This window comes from Lytechinus pictus, chromosome 2, assembly GCF_037042905.1.
Source record: "Lytechinus pictus isolate F3 Inbred chromosome 2, Lp3.0, whole genome shotgun sequence".
Classification (NCBI taxonomy): Eukaryota; Metazoa; Echinodermata; class Echinoidea; order Temnopleuroida; family Toxopneustidae; genus Lytechinus; species Lytechinus pictus.
In genome coordinates this window covers 44,295,142-44,318,697 of record NC_087246.1, presented here as the reverse complement: position 1 = coordinate 44,318,697, position 23,556 = coordinate 44,295,142, and the positions used below count along the sequence as shown (strand labels likewise).

The 23,556-nt window shown below is 35.3% G+C and overlaps 1 protein-coding gene across 1 annotated transcript; it reads right to left on the bottom strand.

The window, feature by feature from the left end:
• Positions 1–40: 40 nt before the first annotated feature.
• Positions 41–23,353, bottom strand: LOC129279203 (ATM interactor-like). Its single transcript, XM_064094867.1, has 5 exons — positions 23,193–23,353; positions 13,960–14,201; positions 12,998–13,141; positions 11,605–11,816; positions 41–6,649 (listed from the first exon to the last, which is right to left on the bottom strand). Exons 2-5 carry the CDS (start codon positions 14,134–14,136, stop codon positions 4,669–4,671), a joined length of 2,514 nt encoding a protein of 837 aa, XP_063950937.1. The 5' UTR covers positions 14,137–14,201; positions 23,193–23,353; the 3' UTR covers positions 41–4,668.
• Between the last annotated feature and the right edge of the window lie 203 nt (positions 23,354–23,556).

Here is a 23,556-nt window from a genome sequence, read left to right as displayed (position 1 = left end):
CGACAGTACTCTGAAAGAGGCAATAAAACAACAACCTGTATTCCTTTTCTATAGAAAACACTATGCATTTTAATATTCAAATTTAGCAAATAAATAACATTGAATAATGAATACATTTCATTATACTAAGTAAATAGTTTCAGCAAAATCTTTCAAATGAGTAATACTTCTTGATGTCTACAACAGTGAAGTACAAGTAAACTATAGTAAAACTGGTAGGGCAGGCGCGTATCCATAGTTAAACTTTTATGGGGCACAAATTTGCAATCAATGGTAATTACCATGGAAACAGTGATAAGTCATTTAGGCTATCATAGTAGTATTTATATGGAATGGGACCCCAATACAATGATTTTCCTGCAGGTTATACTACTTACTAAAGCCATTGACAGTTTATATTCTATCTTCTCACAAGATTATCGCGAAAATTATAATTTTTTGTTCAAAGGATCCATGGGGGGTGTAAATTGCTGTGCAAACTCTTCACTCAAGGAAAGTGGTCTGAATATGCAGCCTAAAGCCCCTGCCAATGACTTGTGTACAGAAGGCCCCTATCAAACAACAAGGGGTATTTGTGCTAGTCTTCTGTGAGGACCCACTTGTCATGGGAAGTTATGACAATTTAGTTATGACAATTCCACACATAACCCCAGGATTACCAAAGTTTGTTGACCCTAAATTACATTTGACCTTGGTCATGTGACCTGAAACTCGCACATGATATTCAAGGATACTTGATTGCTCTTATGTCCACGTTTCATGAACTAGATCCATAAAATTTCAAAGTTATGATGACAATTCCTCAATAACCCCAACATGGCCAAAGTTTGTTGACCCTAGGTGACCTTTGACCTTGGTCATGTGACCTGAAACTCACACACGATATTCAGAGATACATGGTTGCTCTTATGTCCAAGTTTCATGAACTAGATCCATAAACTTTTAAAGTTATGACAATTCCTCAAATAACCCTAACATGGCCAAAGTTCGTTGACTGTAAGTGACATTTGACCTTAATCATGTGACCTGAAACTCGGGAAGGATGTTCAGTGATACACTATTACCCTTATGTCTACGTTTTATGAACTAGGTCCATATACTTTCGAAGTTATGACAACATTTCAAAAATTAACGTTGGTTAAGATTTCGATATTCATTCCCCCAACATGGTCTAAGTTCATTGACCCTAAATGACCTTTGAACTTGGTCATGTGACCCGAAACTCAGGCAGGATGTTTAGTAATACGTGATTAACCTTATGTCCAAGTTTCATGAGCTGGGTCCTTATATTTTCTATATATACTTTCTAAGTTATGACATTTCAAAAACTTAACCTTGGTTAAGATTTCAATGTTCACGACGCCGCCGCCGTCGGAAAAGCGGCGCCTATAGTCTCGCTCTGCTATGCAGGCGAGACAAAAATGTATTTGACTTCAATTATTTTTAATAACATTCAATCACTTTACAATAAACTTACTTAACTTATGATTTAATTGTATGACTTATTCATGTCAACTGCTTCAGCATCAAAGAGTTAAATGGGCAGAATTGGTGCTCTTTAATTAACAGTATAGTTTCTCTGTAACTTAAGAGAATTATGTTGGAATAGGTGATGCTACGTACATAATACAAATTAATTTCATTTATGACTTTTATAGAAAGTGATTAGAATTGTAATTGACAAAAATTATTGGTAATTGTAATTGAAAAAAATTATAATTTAATTGAAAAGTAATTGTAATTGAACATTTCTTCAAAACATAGCCCAACCCTGGTGTAGTCATTTACCAAGCATTGAATATCATATACTCCTTATTGCTCAAGAAGCACTTAAAATGTCACTTTAATCATTCTTTGTGAAAAATTTATCTGATCAAGGCATACTGATAGGTGACATGTGAAGTACTACTTAATTTTACCCCCCCCCCCTTAACAACAACCAAATCAGACAGATGCATCTGCTGTGCTGAAACTCATCAATATAGACGTAAATTTGCATAGTTGGTTGTACAAATATGACTATGATACTGAATTGATTCATGTTCTATGAATTGAAATTTGATTCCCGAGAGACATTCTGATTTTTCATTACTTCCATATTAAAAAAAAAATCAAAATTTATCTGTTTTGGACACCAATTATCTGAAAAAAAGAGAGTGGAATAACAACATCCACACTGCAATAGCACTAAGCATGTTACTGTATATGCATACTCAAATCTATAGCTGCTTCTTTGTTAGTGTATGTAGGCCGAGCTGATATAGTTCCTTGTGGGAGGGGTAAATTATACACAATGGCCCCGTATGAACTTGGGTTTAAATCAAACCCTGGTTTAAAGTTGTAGTTTAACTATGAATAGCCAATTGCGGCATAAATCTGTATTAGTACATGTTCAATTTATTAACTCTTCTGACACTCAAATCACGTATAAATGTCTCTTATTAACTCTTCGGACTTTCAAATCATTTATAACTGTCTCAGAATGATAACTGAAATATTATCTTCATTATGGAAGCAAACTTATACAAAATAGTAAATATAAGCAGATTTAAAAAAAAAAGTTTTTGGCTCCCCATAATTTTAGCAGAGTTAGACCATGCTCTAGGTTAAACCTGACTTCAGAATACGGGCCATGATGTATGTGTTGGCCAAATGGGTTGCTTTTTCACAAGAAATCCCTTAATTGCAGGTTATACTTTGTGAGAAATCTCTAGACAAAAGTCTACATCTCTCTCTATCTGTCTGTCTGTCTATCAAAACTTGCCCCTTTTCCCATATAATTCTATTGATCTAGTAATTTAGCCCAGTTGATACACATAACTTGTTGATCATTTGATGTTGTGTCAGGCAGTAATGTAAAGAAAAGAAGACCCAACCCTGTATGCACAAATTTTGAGTTAAAATGTATTCAATCTTCATTTAATTTGTTATGTTTTGAAGTACAGACAAGGTTAAGCAGCAAACTAAATGCTCTGTAAGTCTTCACTACAGGTACATCTCTACCCAAATCAAACCCCAAGGACCTCAGTTCCAAAATCTGTGTAACTTGGGAGAAATTAGATTTATGACGGGTAAATGAAACATTTTGGCATACAATTGTCGAAAGAACTGCTTAGAATTTGGTGAATTTGACTAAAAGAATGTTGACTTGTGCAGACATCAATGGATAACAAAAAAAAAACAATGTATAACTCTAGTACATATCTTGTTATGGTTCATCTAAAAATCTACCTACATGTATATCCTGGAAATTGTTTAAGTACACGCTCATTTTCTTCAGGCTGATAAATTTCACAATTAATATTTTCTAAAATTGAAATTTCAACATGTGATTTTTTTCATTCACCATTTTGTAATTTTATTAAAATAGACATGTGACTATGTAAAAATAAGGCTATAAACCATAAAACCATAAACGTTCAGAAAATAAATGCATTCATGAATAATATTAATATAATAGTATATTCCTCATACAATATCAAATATAATATGAGGAACCAACCATATAATACTCTAATCAATTAATGAATAAATAAAAAATTCAAATTAACAAGGTAATAATAATCTGTAAAACTTCATTTGCATATACATGTAAAGCGTTTTCCTCTAATACAATATTTTGCAAATAGCTACAAAGAGGTGAAAATACAAGATGAATTTTTCAATCAAAAATAGCATTTAAGTGACTGGCATATCATCTACTAGCATAACTGCAATGAAATTCTCTGGACACCTTTTTTTCTCCTAAAAGATAAAATATGAAGTAAATCAATAACCTGGAAAGTGATTTGCAGTACTAATGCACAAATAATTATTCAGCATCTAATTGGAATAACATATGGATAAAGTACTGTTTATATTTCATTTCATATTTACAAACCCATTATAAACTCTTATAAACTTTTCATAAGAAAGGCAATTACTTTGTCATATTTTCCTATTTCCCTATGACAGAAAATTCACACTCATTTCATTATGAGGGAAAGGAGGTCGGAAATGAATATATAGTTATTTATGAATTAGATGTTCACAAAATTTACTTTGATTGGAAATTCTGAATGATCAAATCAACCAAAAAATGCCCATTATTAGAGGTATGGGAACCATCTAAAAGGTCTTAGGAATGTTAATAAATAGCCCTAATATATGCCATCCATGTTATAGGATTCAGGATAAAATGTAAACTGACATGAACTTAAGGTAAATAGCCCCCTTAAAAACCATTCATGTAAATGATGATTGATGGACATCAGCACAGAAAAAAAAATCAGTTAAATATGTCACAGCTTTCTCATTCAAATAATGAATACTTAAAATACTGTATCTTACCAGTTATTAACAAAGTGTTTATTTTTTTTAACAAGCTGTACATGTACATGTATCACTAACTTGTGCAAATATTGAGTTGCACTTTTAATTGTATTTTTATCTCCTTTTTCCATTAAATTTCTACCAGTTAACTGAAGTTCTTTGAAAGTGCAATTTGATAACCAGGAAAGTGTTTGATGAAGAAATATTTTGCTACTGACCAATTTGCGGTTAGCAAATCAGGTACAAGAATTTCATTAACTTATTGCAGATATCAATTCATGAAACACTCCCCTGAACTGCAGATTACCCAGGGTGAAGAAGGTCAACAGTAACAGTCAAATAGCAAATCTTTGTTTTTTAAGGGAACTGAGTTTGGGTAAAGCTATCCGACCTGATTATCGATTCAATATCCTCCCAAAGAGATGTTTGTGTATGACTGCTAGCCAGCTGACCACTGCCCATCTGTCTACTCCGAAGCCTATCAAAGTCCAGGTCTTCAGTCTGGACATCTGCACTGACCCTTTCCTGTTGGGACTCCAAGGTTGACACCTGAACCTCTTTAGTGATCTCATTCAGGCCATCTCCTTCAAGCAGCTTAGACCCTGATCCTGCTTCAGTCTGGACGGAGATAGAGTTACCAAACATCTCCAAGTCAAAGACTGATACTGTCTGTGTCTCAGTGTTGGAGAAGGCAAACTGTGAGTAAAGGTCAATCCCTGTTTGGCTGAACTGATCTGTCTCAGGCATGGTGGTCGTGCTGCTGTTGCTACTAGTACCAGCGCTTGAACTCATGGCTGTCTGGGTATACTGGTCAAGGAATGAGAATTCATCGAGGCTCCAGTCCCAGGCAGTCTGTGTTTCCTGGTGGCCAGTGTCAGCATCAAAGACAGTTTGAGTCTGTTGGCAGCACAGTGGCTCATCCATTCTGGGCATCTCAAGTGAAGAGTTTGCTCTGTGCTCTGTACTAGCCAGGAACAGAAGCTCCAAACCAGACAAAGCTATACCAGGTGTAGGGGAGATGCTTGTAGCACTGGCCTGATCTCCAAGACCCTGAAGAGCAGGGGATATACCCATGCTTCTGACCGGACTATGTAAATCTAATGATGCGGGAGATATACTAGAACCAAGTATCATGGGAACAGGAGTCATGCTACTTGCACTTGTCTGAGCTCCAGTGCCTGTTGATTCAGAAGATAAGCTAGAGGGTCCAGTCTGTACATCCAGACACAAAGGCACCGGTCTCACACCTGTTGCATTCACCTGTATGCCTGGGCTCAAACCTGCAGGAGACACAGCAGTAGACTTCTTTTCAACACCTAGACTTGAAGGTGCAGGAGACATACTGGTAGCACTGGTTGCCACATTCGGACTTGATAGATTTCCTGTTTTTGCTCCTGCTGTTTGAGATGATGAGGGTTCAATCGTTTCTGTCATGGCATCATTTACGCTGGAAAGAGTTTGTGTTTCCGATGAGTTGAACTCCAAGAAGTTCTGGAAAGTAAGGTCTGTTTGAGTACGTACTTCATTAGGAGATATCACTTTATTTTCTGGGTCCACTGAAGTTGTTGTGAGATCAGGGGTTGCATTGTTACTGATTGCCTCAACATTCAATGGAGTTTGAGTACTGTTTGTGTCAAGCTGAGAATTTTCAAGGGCAGTTCCCTGAGGATTAACAATCCCAGAGTTTAGACTTGATGTCAACAGTGCATCTTGAGGTGCAGTCAATGAAGCAGGACTTGAAAACTGAGGAAACATTGGACTAGAAATTGATTTCCCCTGTGGTGGCAAACGAGAGGGTATGGCAAACTGTAGACCAAGAGATAACGGACCCTGTTCTGTTGTACCCTGTCCATCCAATGTTTGGGTTTCTGTAGAAGCCATTTTGTTTGATATTTGACCCTGTGACCAATTACCAAGTGTCTGTACAGCCAGAGTCTTTTTATGTCTTCTTGGGCCATTCAACATGGGAATAAAATTAGGAAAGCAGCTATGCGATGTCTGAGCATAGGAACTATTCATGGACAGCTTGGGTGGCAATGGACTAACCCCAGAATCATCAGTTTGGGTAGATGCAGTTGCTGATGTAGAAGATTTTCTCAGGGTATTGTGGCCAACACCTACAGTCGCAGTTCCAACTTGTGTGGGGGTAGTGACTGTTGCAGAGGTCCTGTTGACGAGTTGTGAATTTCCAGACAGCGATAACAGAGTTCTTGCAGAAGGATGAGGAAGGAGGGTCTTAGGTTCACATATTGTCTTCTGGAAATCGCTTGTATTTCCACATGGGACTGGGACAACCAAGATATAGGTCTCCTTAGGTGGTTCAGGAGCAGGCTTCCTTCTGCAAAATGAAAACAAGAAGCAAGTATATCATTTTCCTAATTATCTCTTTTGAACAATTTCTAGAACTCTGAAAACATCAAAGAAGACATTCCTGCACATTAAGAATTTCAATTTCCACAAATAATTCTTCAAATTTACAGTAATGGTCAACAACATCACTCACCATAGATCGGTGGTGTTAGTCACTAAATCTCTATATACGAACTGGACAGGTGATCATGCCTCAGAGATTGAAACTGATGTCAGCCATCTTGGAATCCAGAACTTAGCAAAGCTAGCAATAGCAGACAGTGCACACACACTGTGTAGCTTTATGTTGTGTCATGTGTACACAGTCGTGCCTTTTCTTGTCATTAGAACATGATTTCAAAATCACTTTCATGTTTTGTAGTTTCTCAATTCGCTCTCAGGTCTGTAGTTTTCTGACTAATGTTTATTTCTTTACCTACATTTCTGTAACATTGTGGGTTGCATGTCTCATTCTAGATACAATACAACTAATGGGAGACAATGATGCTGATACTAATTAATAGTGATAAACATTATCATTATAACCACCATCATCCTAACAATAATAATAAATTAGTATATTCTTCCATTCTATTCCCTGCTCTCTCTCTCTCTTTTGCAAGCCTAGAGAAAATAATTTACTTCCCTGCTTTACTCTCACCAATCCTTTCTCATTACTTTTGCTCTAAATCTCTCTCTCCTTCTCTCTCCATTTTCAAGTCCATCCAATATCTACTTCTCTTATATTTTCAGCACTCTCTCTCTTTACCCTGTTTCTCTAATTTCATTGCTTTTCTTAAACACTCAATCTATTTCACTTTTTGTTATTTCTATCTTTCATTCTCGAACTCGGTTATACCCATCTTTTAAAATTATTTTCTAGCAACTTACAGTATTTATCACTCTCAGTCTCCGTACTTGCATTTTCGCTAGACCAGAGCAAAAGGACTGCACACTTAAGTGAGATTCTTATGGCATACATATACATGATCTATTTTGTATGTACTTACATTACAAAATCTAAGAAATAATTAACAACAAAGGGGACATTTTTCCCAAAACATAAATATTGGCAAGAAGGCTTATATGTTCAAAACATAATGTAAATGTAAATAACAAGCTTGTAAGTTGCATGTAGTTTGCCATGTGAATTAACATATGGGTCATTCCATGCCAATTCACCCAATGAATGTGCAATTTTGCACCCGACCCTCTCGGAATTTGTTGTAAATTGGTACACATAAAATTCACCATGGCCCACGCACAAAACAAAAAAAATAAGTCCAATCGGTCCGTCGGTTCTCGCGCTACGGCCCGCCCTTTTCTCCTTGTTTTGACAAAAATGGGCGTGACCTTCAACTTTCAATGGCCACTGCGTCGTAACGTGTTGACCAATTTTCATGAAACTGGTACCATTTATTAGGAAATTCAGAGAGGAATCCAAAACATGCATCAAATAATGTATTGGAGCGATTTATAAGGTCGTGACCCTTGACCTTTACTTTGACCTTGAATTTGACCCCCGGACAAATAATTTTTAAACTTGATTTTCGTGTATGTTAATTATTAGTATGATATTGACAAAATATGTTAAAATCAATGATGATATTTTATTTCTTCACCTTTTAAAACTCTTCCAAAGATACCATGAAATTTCACTCTAGTCCTACATACTGATATTCATGTTAGTAAAGTGTTTAACAGTTACATGATTTCTTCCAATCTGAAGTTACAGTATGCATGCACATGAAAAGAAATTAAGCTCATCAGTTCACAAATGAAACATTAAACATTTATGCTCATGAATAGGTATCTGTTTAGGCATTTTGATGTTCAGCAATATATATCATATATATATATATATATATATATATCTTCTTGTTAGTAAATAGGCATATACTCAACAATTTGATGATAAAAGTAAACACTTTACTAACAAGAATATATATATATATATATATATATGATATATATTGCTGAACATCAAAATGCCTAAACAGATACCTTTTCATGAGCATAAATGTTTAATGTTTCATTTGTGAACTGATGAGCTTAATTTCTTTTCATGTGTATGCATACGTAACTTAAGATTGGAAGAAATCATGTAACTGGTCAACACTTTTACTAACATGAATATTAGTATGTGGGACTAGAGTGAAATTTCATGGTATCTTTGGAAGAGTTTTTAAAGGTGAAGAAATAAAATATCATCATTGGTTTTAACATATTTTGTCAATATCATACTAATAATTAACATACACGATAATCAAGTTAAAAAATTATTTGTCCGGGGGTCAAATTCAAGGTCAAAGTAAAGGTCAAAGGTCACGACCTTTTAAATCGCTCCAATACATTTTTTGATTGGACTTATTGGACCAATTGGACTTATTTTTTTTGTTTTGTGCATGGGCCATGGTGAATTTTATGTGTACCAAATTACAACGAATTCTGAGACGGTCGGGTGCAACCACTGGGTGAATCCAGATGGAATGACCCATATAAAGCAATGAGCTGCATGATAAAAAAGTAAAGCAATAATCAAGATATATATTAAATCAATATGAAATATTCATTGTTATCTCTATCCCTATTTCTAATCATTCATGAGATATCACAGGAGCGGAAAAGATTAAAAATACATTTCAAATTCTGTTTATTATATTTTAGAATATCGAAGAAAATGATCCACTACTGCTAAGAACTGTTTTTCAATGCCTGTATATTCATAATAAAAAATCACACAACTACATGTATGGTAATGCTGGCTATTTGTGTGTAATTTGTCACATACAATCTTTTTATGCGCAACTCTTGGCAGGATTGCATAAAATTTGGTGATTTCAACAAATAGAGCAAACACTAATTCTCAGGTGCATTATTAATGTTTCTCAATGACTTCATGACGATGTCTTTCACAATTAAGACTTACAACTTGAACTTAATTTCATCTTGAGTATGTGCAGCTAAAAGTTCTTAACTTAACACCAATCTCATGCAAAATACAATGGTTGATTTCCAGTTCAGTGTTGACCTTCTGGTGTAGATTTTGGGCCAACTTTTTACATCAGCACAGCACCAAACTTGTAAAGAAGCTGCTCCTGAGACAAGTCTCACTTGGTGTTGAGATATTAATAATGTGATTTGTATCATTTTTGCAAGGCCACATCACATGTAGGTGTACAAGCTAGGATATGAAATTTTAATTGCACTTCCAACAACATCATAAGCACCAGCACAAGCACTGGTCAGCACCAACACTGAACTTGAAATGACCCAATTACAGTAATATGCCCTCGCACGAGAGCGCATAAACATCAGATTGCAGATGAGGCTCACTGCTATTCTCTGATTATCTACATTACCTACATGTAAACTACACATATTCATCATCATAATGCGAGTTTGGTCTGGTATTTTAAGCATGTTCAGAATTGAATCAGCAACACTTATTTGCAGAAGCTAAAATAAAAAATAAAAAATTTCTGGGGCTAAATTTTGACCCCACCAGCCAAATTTACTACATATTGCAGTTAACATTGGTAACATTATTACTATTGATTACTATATTTGGCTTACGTTTACATGTTATTCAGCCCATTAATCCAAGAAACAAATTGTACAGCAGAATCCAGTTGAAAAACTTAGAAAACTCTAATAATTAATGAGCACTCTAAATGAATGATCACTTCGTAAGTACACAGCTTATGACTTTTTGATGTACCCAAGATGGCTGATGCTTCGAATTGTTGACTTCGTTTCTAGATAGCCAATCTGAGTGCGACCACCCATCCAGTTCGCATACATGTAGATCAATGGTGTTAGTCAGTAGTAAGATAGTCTGTGAAAATAGAAGTGTCTTTTGGAGATTTTTGTTTCCTTTTTTATATAAAAAGGGGATGGTTTCCCATCCATAACTTTCAGATTTTTGTACGACTTACAGCTAGTATTGCTTCAAAAGATAATAAGTGCAAGGGCCAATTTTTTAACTTATGGTTACGGTATCGTTACCGTTATAGTAACTAACATGGTAACAGGGCTAAACAGCAATCAAAATCAAGGATTCCATGGACGTTACTATAATGGCAAAGTAACAAGTCACGAAAAACTTTAATATAACTCATATTTTGGCACTTCTTATTTCAGTCATTATTCTAATTAATTCATAACTTTAAGGATATCGTTATGAAACATCCTCAAGCCAAGGTATTAATTTTATTGACATCCAACATTGGTTCACCATGACCCTGTCAATGGCAAGTTACAGGCTACTGTTATACTACTTAAATTCTGCCACTTGGTCGGAAAAAGCAAATTTGAAAAAAAATACCAGAAGCTGTAATAGTGATAGGACCTGGTGATATCAAATACACTATAACTTTTATTCACCCTGTCATGATCCCACAAACAAACTGCCTCTAAACTGATTAATGGTTTGTCCATAGATGTTTAATCGGTCAGGGCCCTATATCATAAAGGTTTGTGATGGATTGCACATATGAAAGGAAAAATCTGATTGGGTTCTGGCTGGTAAGTATATTGAAAAGTATGAGTATGCAACAACTATCTTGATTGGGCATTATCATTTAGCAAATGATTGCAAAGAGTTGTAACAGAACCTTTAAGTTCCGTTGGTGTGACTGCAAAATATTCTTCTATCAGCATGCACATAGAGTGATAATCATCTTTGGATATTCAATATACATCAGCGTTATAAGCTCCTAAAATCTTGTTACGTTTAAACACAACTATCAAATTAGGAAATAAGTACAAATCACCTATATGCATTTCATTAGTTGAAAATTAAGTTACGTTGACTTTTGGAGTTGCGATTGATTGCAACTCTTTCTGGAACAGGCCCCCGATTTGCTAAGCGGAAATTTACCCAATATAGCAATTATCATAAGGTTAATGAAACCGGGGCCCCGGTAATCAAACAAGACCTACCTTTTATTATAGCGATACTCATCAGGAAGTTCATGTTGTTTTCGCTTGGCATGCATGTAGAGCGATGTGGAAGATTTGTGCTTCTCTCCGCACGTGCAGAAGAAGTCCTTGCCACAGTCTCTCTCATGGCTGGCAAGGTGACTCTGTGTGCTGAATCTTTTCTCACACTTCGGGCAAGGATACTTCTTTTCAGCATGGACGATGTAATAGTGCTAGAAAGACAACCCCCCAAAAAATCAAACCATACTGTAAACAACCAATGAAATGATCAATTGCTTATAGATTCAGGGCGTTGATTAACCTTGATTGCTGGATTCTGGACAGGTTGGTGTATGAAAATGTGAACCCCCCCCCCCCCCCGAAATGCATTTTATTGTGGATTTTTCATTCATATGAAAGGAAAACTGATGAACATTACAGTATTCTAATTAACTAAGAGTATCAAAGCTAAATTTCAATCAGGGCCATTAAAATAAATATGATGTAATTCATTTGCAAAATACTGGAGTGGGATAGTTTATATCAAGTAGAACCTGTTCTGACAATTATCAAAAAGATTTACCTTAACTTGCAAAGATATTTCAATTTTTTTGGGAGGATTTTCTTTTACTGACTACCTTTATCAGACAAACAAAACACTGAAAATGTCATCAAAATTTTATAAAGAATTACAAAGTAATAATGATTGGTGAAACAGTTCTACATTCCATGTGCAATGAGCAATCTGATTATGTCATATCCCCATTTATTTTTCTGTTGTTTTTTGTATATGAAATTGTGTTCAATTCAATTTTTTCCCCCCCTCAATTCAAATTTTGTACCTCAAGAATGCAAACAAAAAAATTAATATTTGTTTACTGCGTAAGATAATCATTGATGAAGCGTTTTATATGGGGGGGGGGGGGGTACAAGGCATACACGTGTTTATATTGTCCATGTATCAAAACAAGTTATGATTTCATATAATGGAATAAGATAAAGGATAGTGCGGACATGACATCAATGGCCCACCTGTTAAATATTCATGGTGACAAGAATTGAAATTGCAATTGTTTTCATAAATATAGTGCAGAACTTTAGAATTTAATAACTTCATTTAATAATTTTCATAAGATTTTGATACATTTTCACTGCTTGCGCTTTTAAGTTATTTAGATACTAATATTTTCAGGAGTACACATTCAATTGATTCAACCATCTATTCAACTGTGGACAAAAGGTCAAAGGTCATCATCAGTTTTCGGAAGAACTCTCCCAGCAAAATATTCTGACAAATAAAAAGAATAAGAAAAAAAAAGACCTTACAAACAGTGGGGGTGGGGGAGGAAGGCCAGAGCAAGCCTCTCTCTCCTCCTCAACCCCCCCCCCCCCGATCTTCACCTGAAATCATTACCTGTTTAAGCAGACTAAGTCTAGAAAATGGCTTATTCCATTCTTTGCTTCTATTACAGGTGTTGACTGGACAGTAGAAGTGCTTGATGACCTTGGTCATTTTCTTCTGAACCGATCGATCAAACCTCATCTTTTCCTCCTCATCCTGGCAAAAAGACAAATTCATACAAAACGTTGAGTACGTGAGCATCTCAGATGGGGAGGGTTCATAAGTCCCAGTATGTATGTCTGTCTACATCTAAAGATTTTCTGATAACTAGCCTGATCTTCAATTTCAACTAAAATATAAACTATAGAAAAACTGCATTCATTTTAGCCATGTAGAAGTAAACTACAGTATGCACCTCTGGGGCATGTTTTCAAACCAAAAGGAGATTTATAAGATAAGAAATGTAAGGTTCAGTTAAATCAGTTGGCCTATACCTTGGGACACACTGGAAAAAAAATCTGGTAAAAATGAAGAGGTTTGGGTGTGCATCGCACGAATATGATAGAGTGGACATAGGGCAATGTTCTTAGCAATGTGCACATTATTAGGTGGATGAGGAGACTGCCAACTTTTATTATTTCAAGTAAACCGTTGAGCTCAGTGCTCAGAAATACAACTAAATATTTCACAAGAGGTATTATTGAAGTCTGCAGATAAGACTAGACAGAAAACTGACAATATCACCACTCCTCCTCCTCCTACTACCACTACTACTACTACTACTACTACTACTACTACTATTACAACTACTACAACTACAACTACTACTAGTACTACCACCACTCCTGCTACCACTACCACCACTGGGCTATAAACCATCACTTCCACCACCGCTTATCACAACACCACTACTACTAGAACTACCACTTTTCCTACTTCTACTCTATCTGCTACTACCACTTAACTACCACCACCACTACTAAAATAGAGATTAAAGGTCAAAGGTTAAATCTCTCATACTTGTTTATTCATACCTTATAAATCTTATGTGTTTGTATGATGTGTATGCTGCGTGCTGCTGTGGTGTTAAATATCTTTTTACATCCATCCACTATACAAGGGACATTCATCACAGGCTCTTCTTTGAGCTCATCCTCTGAGGGACAAACGATAACAGGGTCGCTCCTCCCACTAGCTTCCAGCGTCTCCATGGTTACATCGAACGCCCCATCTCCGTCATATCCAAACTGGTGACATTTTCAGTCTTCAGTGGAGTCTGTGATTATAAAAAAATGAAAAAAGAATGTGAGTTTCATAATAGGCCTACATGCGTGAAAGTTACTCTCTCTGTCGAGGCTATCGAGACATTTTTACCAGAATGCATCACAAGTAGTGTTTCATCCATCCGGGTGGAAGAACCTTTATGGCTTCGTGATATTTTTTTTCTTTTTCGATTTGTCACGATCGAACACCATTGAACGAACCAAGAGTAGTGACGGTCACCGGAGGTGGAAAAATCGGTGAGTTTTTAGTCATTTTTCATATTATTTTCAGCAATTAGATCATATTTCTTATATAAATGTATGTCAAGTATCACACTTGATCTAGTTCGATAATAAGGTCATGATGTTTGTGGTGAGGGAAGGGGAGGAAAATAGTCGATGTTTTTTTTGGCCATGCTAGTGTATACACCCGAGAACGAGGTTATATTATAGCCTCGTTCGTAGGATGAGTGGCGTCAGTCACCCATGGGTTCATATCATCTCGCGTGCGAAGGAATATCAGTCATATGCACGCGACACACACGACAAGTCAAAAAGATAGTGGGCTTTTGCCCACATAAAATATCACCAATAATCTGGTATTTCACATTCTGCTATGACACTTACCGAATCATTTAGATCCTTCCGTGACTTCTCCTTGAAGTTTTTTCTTAAAAATATGTATATTTTCTTGATCTTTAGTGAAGATTTCACGGAGATAAAATTTGGTCAGCGTAGATATCAATTTTCGCCTAAAGAGGGCGCGCGATTTATATTCATATCAAAGATTAGGAACCTACACTATTTTACACGCAAATCGACGCAAGGCATTACGCGAAGTCCGTGAAGTGTCCAATCTTTTCATTGTATAGACTTTGGTATACCGTGACGTTCGTTAATACTGCTTGTACTGCTGGTTTCATTCCAGGCATGTGTATTTAAAAAAAAAAATTATATTAGTCATCGTTTTAAATTAATTGCAACAAAAGTGTTATCATCGCCAATAGTAATCCTGAATTATGTTTTTGAAGGTATTTTATTTATTGGTGCCCATAATTAGTAAATTAATCATAAGAATTGCGCATTCAAAGAATTTAGACACAGTTATAAAATTACCGAGGAGCTGAATCAAGGTTGTGAAATTTATTAGCGCCACCAACGGGCTTCCTTGTATTTCCGTAGGCGTAGAAGAGACAAACGAAGTCACTTGCTAGGCCGAGGTAAGCGAAATTTGCTCTTTTTAAATGAAATGAGTTAAATATCATATGTATAATTTTGTTAAGTATTGCTACTTACCGGAAAGAGCCCCGGTGCGTAGCGAGAAGGAGTTTCGGCAAATATTACTTCAGCAATGAAGCAATGTTTGCCGACTACTTCGAAATCTACGGTCAAACACGGTCCGGTGTACGAGGTTCGTATACGAACCTCGTATTAGTGTGAGTGGGCGTCAGTGGGGAGTAAGCCTACGTAGAGTAGATGACTTTTACTCCCCGGACGCCTAAGGGCTAGTGCCACCCTTACTGCGGCAGCCCGAACACGTACTGTGTTCGGGCTGCGTTGTGATTCACCCCGGCTCACCAGATCAAACCAGATGAGCATCGGGAATCAATCAAAAATACATAAAATTGCACAAAACTGTTACAAAGGAATCAATACATACTTACAACTTAAGCCGCAATATGGGCGGCCCTCAAAACTTCGAAATAATTCCCCAAAACGAAGCAAAAACGTCGGAAAATTTTGCCGGTGTGCATTAAAAGTCGTTTGTACAGAAAGCAATGGAGGATCGATATAGCCTTTTGACGAGGCAACGAGATAAATTGATTTTTATCTTCGTGCTAGCAGAAAACAAAAACAAAAGAAAAATAATAGCCTAATCCTTATAAAAACAAAAAATTAAATAATAATCGATTATAATACGTTTATAATACGCTCTTCCTATTAATTTCACCCTGTTTATTCACTGAGGATCCTATAGAAATATACTAGAAGTCTTTGACAAAAGGCTATCGTATGAGGCATGCGAGAAAGGGTAATATGAATATTCATAAGTCTAACTTAGTGGCGTAATTTCTTTTTCGATGGTTTGGCTGCGTGGCACCCAGTGAATAAATCACTATTTTAACGGCCTTTTGTTTTTATTCGATTAGCTTCTTTTCATGTAATTTTTTTCTTCATTCTTTTTTCGTGTTCTAATATTATTTCTTAGTTCTCCCTCGTGATTTCTTTTCACTTTCTTTATTTTTTATCCCCTTTTCCGTTTTGTTTTTATTATTTTCATATTTTGTTCATCTACTTTTCGTTTCGTAGTTGATTTTCTTTTCCTTTCTTTACTGTTTCATTCTTTTCTTTTTGACTTTTGCTCTTTTTTCTTCGTTTCTTGTCTTTTCTTTTCCCTTTCGTTTTCTTTTTTATTCTTTTTTCTTTACTTTTCTACCTATTGTCTCTATATTTAAATTAGTTTCTTTATCATCTTTTTTTTTTCGAGAGAGATTATGCACGTGGTGTCGCACATTTTTTTTAATATGCATAATTGAAAACAATTGATACACCTTGTGAGTAAAAAGATAATTTGATAGCCTATTTTATGTGGTTTGTATTGACGCTTGAAATGATGAAGCCTATTCTTTGCAAATAATTTATTTCCTTGTATTATATTAAGAAGTACTAGTAATTTGATATCATTTCATGTTTGTATTTGAGTATTATTCTATTGTTGTAAATTGTTGTAAATTGTTGTAAATTGTTGTACAAAATAATTATTCAGCCTTTGGCTGCGAGGCATGTTTTTAACAAACCATTATTGAATTGATTTTAGCCATATATATGGCTGCTATTTTTTCAAGCATTCAGCTTACGGTAGCTGGTCTCTGCATTTGAATTCATTTGTTATTGTTTACATGAATTATGTCTATATCTTCTTATAACCATAGGCGGCGGAAGTGGGGGCGGGGGGAGTATCCCCCCTAAATTTTAGGTGGGGTTACGAACCCCCCTAAATTTTTTGTTGATAACCTTTTTTTTTTTTTGCTTCAATTTTTTTTTGCTTGTCATTTTTTTTTGCTTTTCAAAAAAATGTGGTGCCCCCTAAAATTGTTGGCTTCCACCGCCAACTACATTGTCACCGTTGTAATTTGATCATTATGTATGTTTGATTTTAAATAATTGTTATAAATTTGCAATTTTGAATAAATGCAGAAATACCTGCTTTAAAAAGAAAGAGAAATGTTTGCATATATGACGTCACAAATAAAAAAAAATAAAACTCTATTATTATTTAACGAGATATATAATCCTGTATCCCCCCCCCCCTGTTATCAAGTCAATATACACCAAACATATTTCCTCGCACTTCGGGTTATTATTGTTTTATTTAGTGACACATGCTTCTTTTTCATGACCACTTTAAGTGATTTCCCCATGTTATGGTCTTAATATAAAACAGTTCCTATCCGTGATTTTCATTATTGGATTGTTGAGATCTGTCTACTCTCCATGAAGTCCTAATATCAGTCCTTAAAATGTCCCCTTTTCTGATCTGAATATAAAAATTTTTCAGCTCGCGCTTTTCGCTCGCCACATTTGGTCAGTGAAATACGTATGGTCTTAATGAATTCCTACAAACAAGCCTGAGAATGCCCCATTTCAGGTCTGAATTATCTAAATTTTCAGCTCGTGCTTCGTGCTCATAATATTTGATTAGTGAGATGCATATGATAATCATGATTACAATGACTACAAAAAGTGTTTCATGTGTTCAGATGTAATTATAACAAAATCAGCAAGCACTTGGCACTCGCATTAGATGACTATGATGAGATTTATACTCATCATAGATTCCTAAAATATAGTCTTTAAAATCTCCCTCTTTTAGGTCTGAATATAACAAATTTTCCGCTCAGTAGCGTTGTCCTTAAAATGTCTTTATTAGGTCAGTATACCTGCGCGCACACTAATTGACTAAACAAAAATTGCTGGTGACCCCCCCCCCCCCCCCCAATGCCGTGACCCACGGTACGCCACTGAGTGTGACATCAATTCCCATTGTTTGTATGTTTACGAGCATTTTTCATACCATGTGTATTTTGGTAGAGCACGATGAAATCCCTCTGAAACACTAATTTGGTGGGAATTGGTCCATGGTGCCTTGTCGTTTATTTTCACTTGGACTGGTCTACTAGCCATTTCGTCCAGTTACCAAATCGTCTACTATCATTGGTATGCCATCAGTCTACTACCCACATGGCCTAATTGCCATTTCGTCCACTCACCATTTTGTCTAACAACCAGTTGGTCCAATAACCATTTAGTCCTAACCATTTGGTCTAATTGGACTAAGTGTTAATCGGTTAAAATTATTGGAACTAAAATGGATATTAGACCAAAAGGTTATGAGAGGAAATTGTCATAAACGAACAGGTGATAAGACGAAGTGATGATTGGAATAAACGGTTGGAGCGAAATTTAGATGGAATGTTAATTAGACTAAATTAAAGTAGACCATGTGGGAAGTGAACGAGTTGGCAGTAGACGAATTGGAAATTTACCTTAGATATGACCTCATGAAATATGAATACATGATTTGCCCCTTTGTAATCTAGGAACCAGTCCAATGATTTATTGACTTCAATGGGGCTAATTATGTATACCTAATTTTATGGCCTAATGTAACGGGATTCATTAGGTCTTAAAGCCCCTATCAGCCTATATGCCTACGGACCGATTCCCACCATGTTTGGATGTGGAGGTATTTCATCATGCCCTACCAAACTAGGCCTATAAATCACTCAAATTCGAAGAAGAAAAATTTCGTGACGTCATCACTTTGGTACTCTATAATTTTATTTTATCTAGTAGACTCCAGTAGATTTATAAATTGGGCCACTTGATTTTCAACTGGACCACTGCCAGTACTAACAAAATTGGATGGTGCTGTTTACGTGGTTTAGTTATTTGCATTTTTTAAAAGCAATAAATCATACTTTAGAGTGACAATGCAAAAGATTCTGAAGAAGTATGTGTAGAGACTTAGAATAGGCCCTATATTTCAAATTAGAGCAGAAAGATTAATTTATGAACCATCTATTCCATCTCATTTAGAATTAGCTTCACGGTACCGTACGCCATGACGTATTTTTCTTTACTTGGGCAAGTGTTGGTCCTGAAAAGGACCACCCAATCTCTTTAAAAAATAATAAAAAAAGACGTGTTGCATTTTGACCAAGAAAGATCAGTATGGAATCCAGTTGAGTACTACTAGATTAGGACACAAGTAATAATATTGTGACCAGTAACAAACTCCAGTAGACTAATATTATATTAAGACCACTTTAATTTCGAGTTAGTAATTCAAGATCAGTTTGACAAGTGGAATTTCAACTTGTAACTTTTTAAATTGACTGGTCTAGCTTAGTTGATCCAGTCTAATTTCATATGGACAAATATACGCGCAGCACTGAACCAGTAAGACAAGTAACCAATGTTGCAATTTCCAGATCGAGTTACCAGTTGAAATTCTACTGGTCAGACTGGTCCAGTTTAAACTGGTTCTTTGTGATTTATTACTTTCTCCATTAGTTTGTGATGGAGGGCAAAGCACGTGCTCTTTCCGTAACCCGTTGGGAGAATCACGAGACTGTCATTTCCTCTCTGGGCCTCTTCCAGGGCCTGTTTTTGAGGCACCTTTAATTTTATTGCAAATTCTTCTTCAAGTTCCTCCATATTTGCAACGCGAACTACGTTTCTGACGTCAATGTCCCATGGGTTTCAAAATTGATATTAAGGTCTATAAATCGGAAAAATAATCTGTATGTTTCTTATATATCAAATCCAAATGATATTTCAAGGAATAGATACACGTCTTATAAAAATACCTTAACAACTACTCTCCGAATAGCAAAAAAGAGGTTTTATTCAGAAAAATTAAATTCATATAAAAACGACCTTAAAAATACATGGAAAACAATAAATGGGGCCCTAAACAAAATTAACAAATCTAGTGCTGTTCATAAATTATGTGTAGATGGAAATATGGTTGAAGATACTCATTCTATAGCAAATGAATTTAATACATATTTCTCTCAAATTGGACCAAAGTTAGCTGGAAATATTATGCCTGTAGAAAATTCGTTTAAGGACTTTTTGGATAAACAAAATGAAAGTTCAATATTTCTTACTCCAGTTCATAGAGAAGAATTACTTGAGATTGTATTTAATTTGAAAGCAGAAAAGACTCCCGGTTATGATGGCATTACAAATAGAGTTGTGAAAAACATTATACATTCTCTTGCTGATCCTCTGCTTCATATATTTAATTTATCGTTGCAGCTTGGCCAGGTACCAAAGAAGATGAAAATAGCTAAAGTTATACCCATTTTCAAGAAGGGAGACCAATTAATTACTAGTAATTACCGCCCAATATCTTTGTTAACTTTGTTCTCAAAAATTCTTGAAAGGATAATTTATAAAAGGACAGTTGCTTTCCTTAAGAAATATAGTATTATATGTGATAATCAATTCGGTTTTAGAGAAAAACATAATACAACTCATGCTATATTGACATTAATAAATAAAATATCTACTTCTTTTGACGATTCTGATCACACCGTAGGGTTATTCCTCGACTTCTCAAAAGCGTTTGATACAATAGATCATGAAATACTATTATGTAAGCTATCAAATTACGGTATCAGAGGGACAGCTTTACAATGGTTTAGGAGTTATCTTACTGATAGAATTCAGTTTGTTACAGTAAATGAATCAGAATCTCCAACAAGGCCAGTTTCCTGTGGAATTCCACAAGGTAGTATTCTTGGCCCTTTGCTATTTGTACTTTATGTTAATGATATGAAAAATTCATCTCATGTTCTCTCATTTATTCTCTTTGCTGATGATTCCAATATTTTCTTTACACATCATGATCCACATGTACTTGTGAGCACTATGAATGCAGAATTTAAAAAAGTAACAAACTGGATTAAAGCCAACAAACTGTCATTGAATCTGCAAAAAACTAATTATATGCTTTTTAGTCATTCATTGAAACATCTACTGCATCAAATACTTTTAGATAATACTGAAATCAAAGAAGTGCAAACAACAAAATTCTTAGTCTTACTATTGATCACAAGCTTACGTGGAATGCTCATATCAACAATATTTGCAAAACTGTGGCAAGAAATATTGGAGTCATCAATAAGCTTAAAAACGCTCTTCCAGCACAGGCGCTATCCATGTTGTATTGTGCATTAATTCTACCATATCTTAATTATGGAATTCTGGCATTGGGTAATGCCTCTCAAACGAGACTCAATAAAGTCTTGCTACTTCAGAAAAAAGTACTGAGAATAATATGCAATATGTCCTTTAGAGCTCATACAGATGAATTGTTTCGTCATAAACGTATCCTTAAAGTCAATGACCTGTACCGCTTGCAACTATTCCAATTCATGTATCAGCTACATAGAAATAGTGTACCTAATGTCCTACAAAAGAAATTTATGAAAAACAATACTTTACATTCATATAATACGAGACATTCAAATGACTATCACTTACCCAAAAGTAGAACAGTATTTTCTAGCAAAACTGTATTTTTCACAGGACCAAAACTCTGGAATTCTCTGGACAGAGTAATAAAAGAGGCAGCTAATCTAAACCGATTTAAATTACTCATCAAAAAATTTATTCTGAATTCTTATTGATTCAATCAAATATTTTGTGAACCTCATACTTACCCACGGTAGTATTGATTATTTTAAAGTCAATATTTAATTTTGTATATAGTGTAAATACATTTGTGTTACAGTGTTTATATATAATTTTATAGAATTTTGCTGATTATTTTACTCTACTTATATCATATTACCGTTGTATAAAATTTTGATAGGGGGTCTACATTTTACAAGCTTTGCTTTTTAGTAGGCCCCTCCACTTTTTTCATTTCATTGCTACGTTTCAATCCTGTGTGTTATGCATTTTTTCAGTGTTAAAATGATTTATTATAAATGTACTTTGATGATTGTGGAATATGAATATATCAATTAAAAAAAAAAAAAAAATGTCGACTCGATATTGACCTTGATTCTAACTTATTACATCTCTAATTTTAAAAAAAATGTATTTTGTAAACGCAGTCATGTTTGTTCATAATATACAGATTGAGATAAATATAATTTTAATGAAATTAATTCTTCTTTAAATAATGTTTTTTTTTCTATGTTAAATGCAAGCAAGATTGATATCCATTACTGAAATACCTAAATCGCGATTTATTTGAAAAGCAAGTTCGTGATTCGACCGAAGTTTTCTTATCTCTTCTTGTAATGCATATTCATTAACAGTGACGACATCTTATAAATATTCATGTTGCGCATGCGCATACATGTTTTTCATTTAATTCAACATGGCGATTCGTACGAAATCCGAAAATTGATCCTCTATTGTACGATTCCATCGAATTTTCGTAATTTTAAGGAGAACGTATCTTGAACTCAGTTTGTTTAGGTAAGGTCAGTCCTAACTGTCGTATTTTTGGTTTCGTTTTATCATCCATGTTTTTGTAATTTAGCGATTAATCTAGTGCATCAGTGCACTCCGGTGAGAACGAATGGTAGCGTTCAGGACCTCGACACTGTCTAAAGACGTCGTGTCGAGGTTCCCGGGGCAAGTGCCACCCACACCTATGTCAAGGGATATTTCAAAACCTGGGACAATCAGACTATGTGATATAACTGGTGAATTCGCTCTTGTGCTACTGGAACACATTTATCAAGGGTTCGTGATAAACCCATACACTTGTGTACATAATAAATTGTACATAAAAGTAATGGCAATGTCAGCTGTACTACTAGTTACAGAGGCACTCGAAGTCGAATGTTGTTAGCAATGTTTTCGGAGAATGAAATGGTATGAAATAAAAACGAATTGTATTCTACCAAACCTTCTCACTTTGTGATACATTATTCCGAATATATACCCCCAAATAAAAATAATTAAAAACTTACTAAAATAGAAATTCTGCAGGCTTTTCGCGGGCGTCTGTCTAACGAGGAGAGGATCGCGTAGATATAAACAGCTGCGTTACATTACATTGTATTGTACTTGTGCAGGCTCGCTAGGCGCGGATCCTTTTGAGAAGCAAAATAAAAAAATTGTAATGTATAAATGCCATGAAAACAGAGGTATGCCCCCTCTTTTGAACTTGAATTTTTTTTTGCTTGTCTAATTTTTTCGGGTATGAATAACCCATAATTTGTTTTTGAACCCCCCCCCCCTTTTTTTTTTTTTGCTTGTCAATTTTTTTCGGGTACGAAATATCCTTTAATGATTTGTGGTTGAAGACCTTTTTTTTGTTGCTTGTCAAATTTT

Excerpts from the sequence above, each read along its gene's own strand:
- LOC129279203 (XM_064094867.1), bottom strand. The coding sequence starts at position 14,136 with ATGGAGACGCTGGAAGCTAGTGGGAGGAGCGACCCTGTTATCGTTTGT. Across the intron at positions 11,817-12,997 it reads GACTTAGTCTGCTTAAACAG|CACTATTACATCGTCCATGC; the intron begins GTAATGATTTCA and ends TTGTCTTTCTAG. Across the intron at positions 6,650-11,604 it reads GAGTATCGCTATAATAAAAG|AAGGAAGCCTGCTCCTGAAC; the intron begins GTAGGTCTTGTT and ends TTCATTTTGCAG.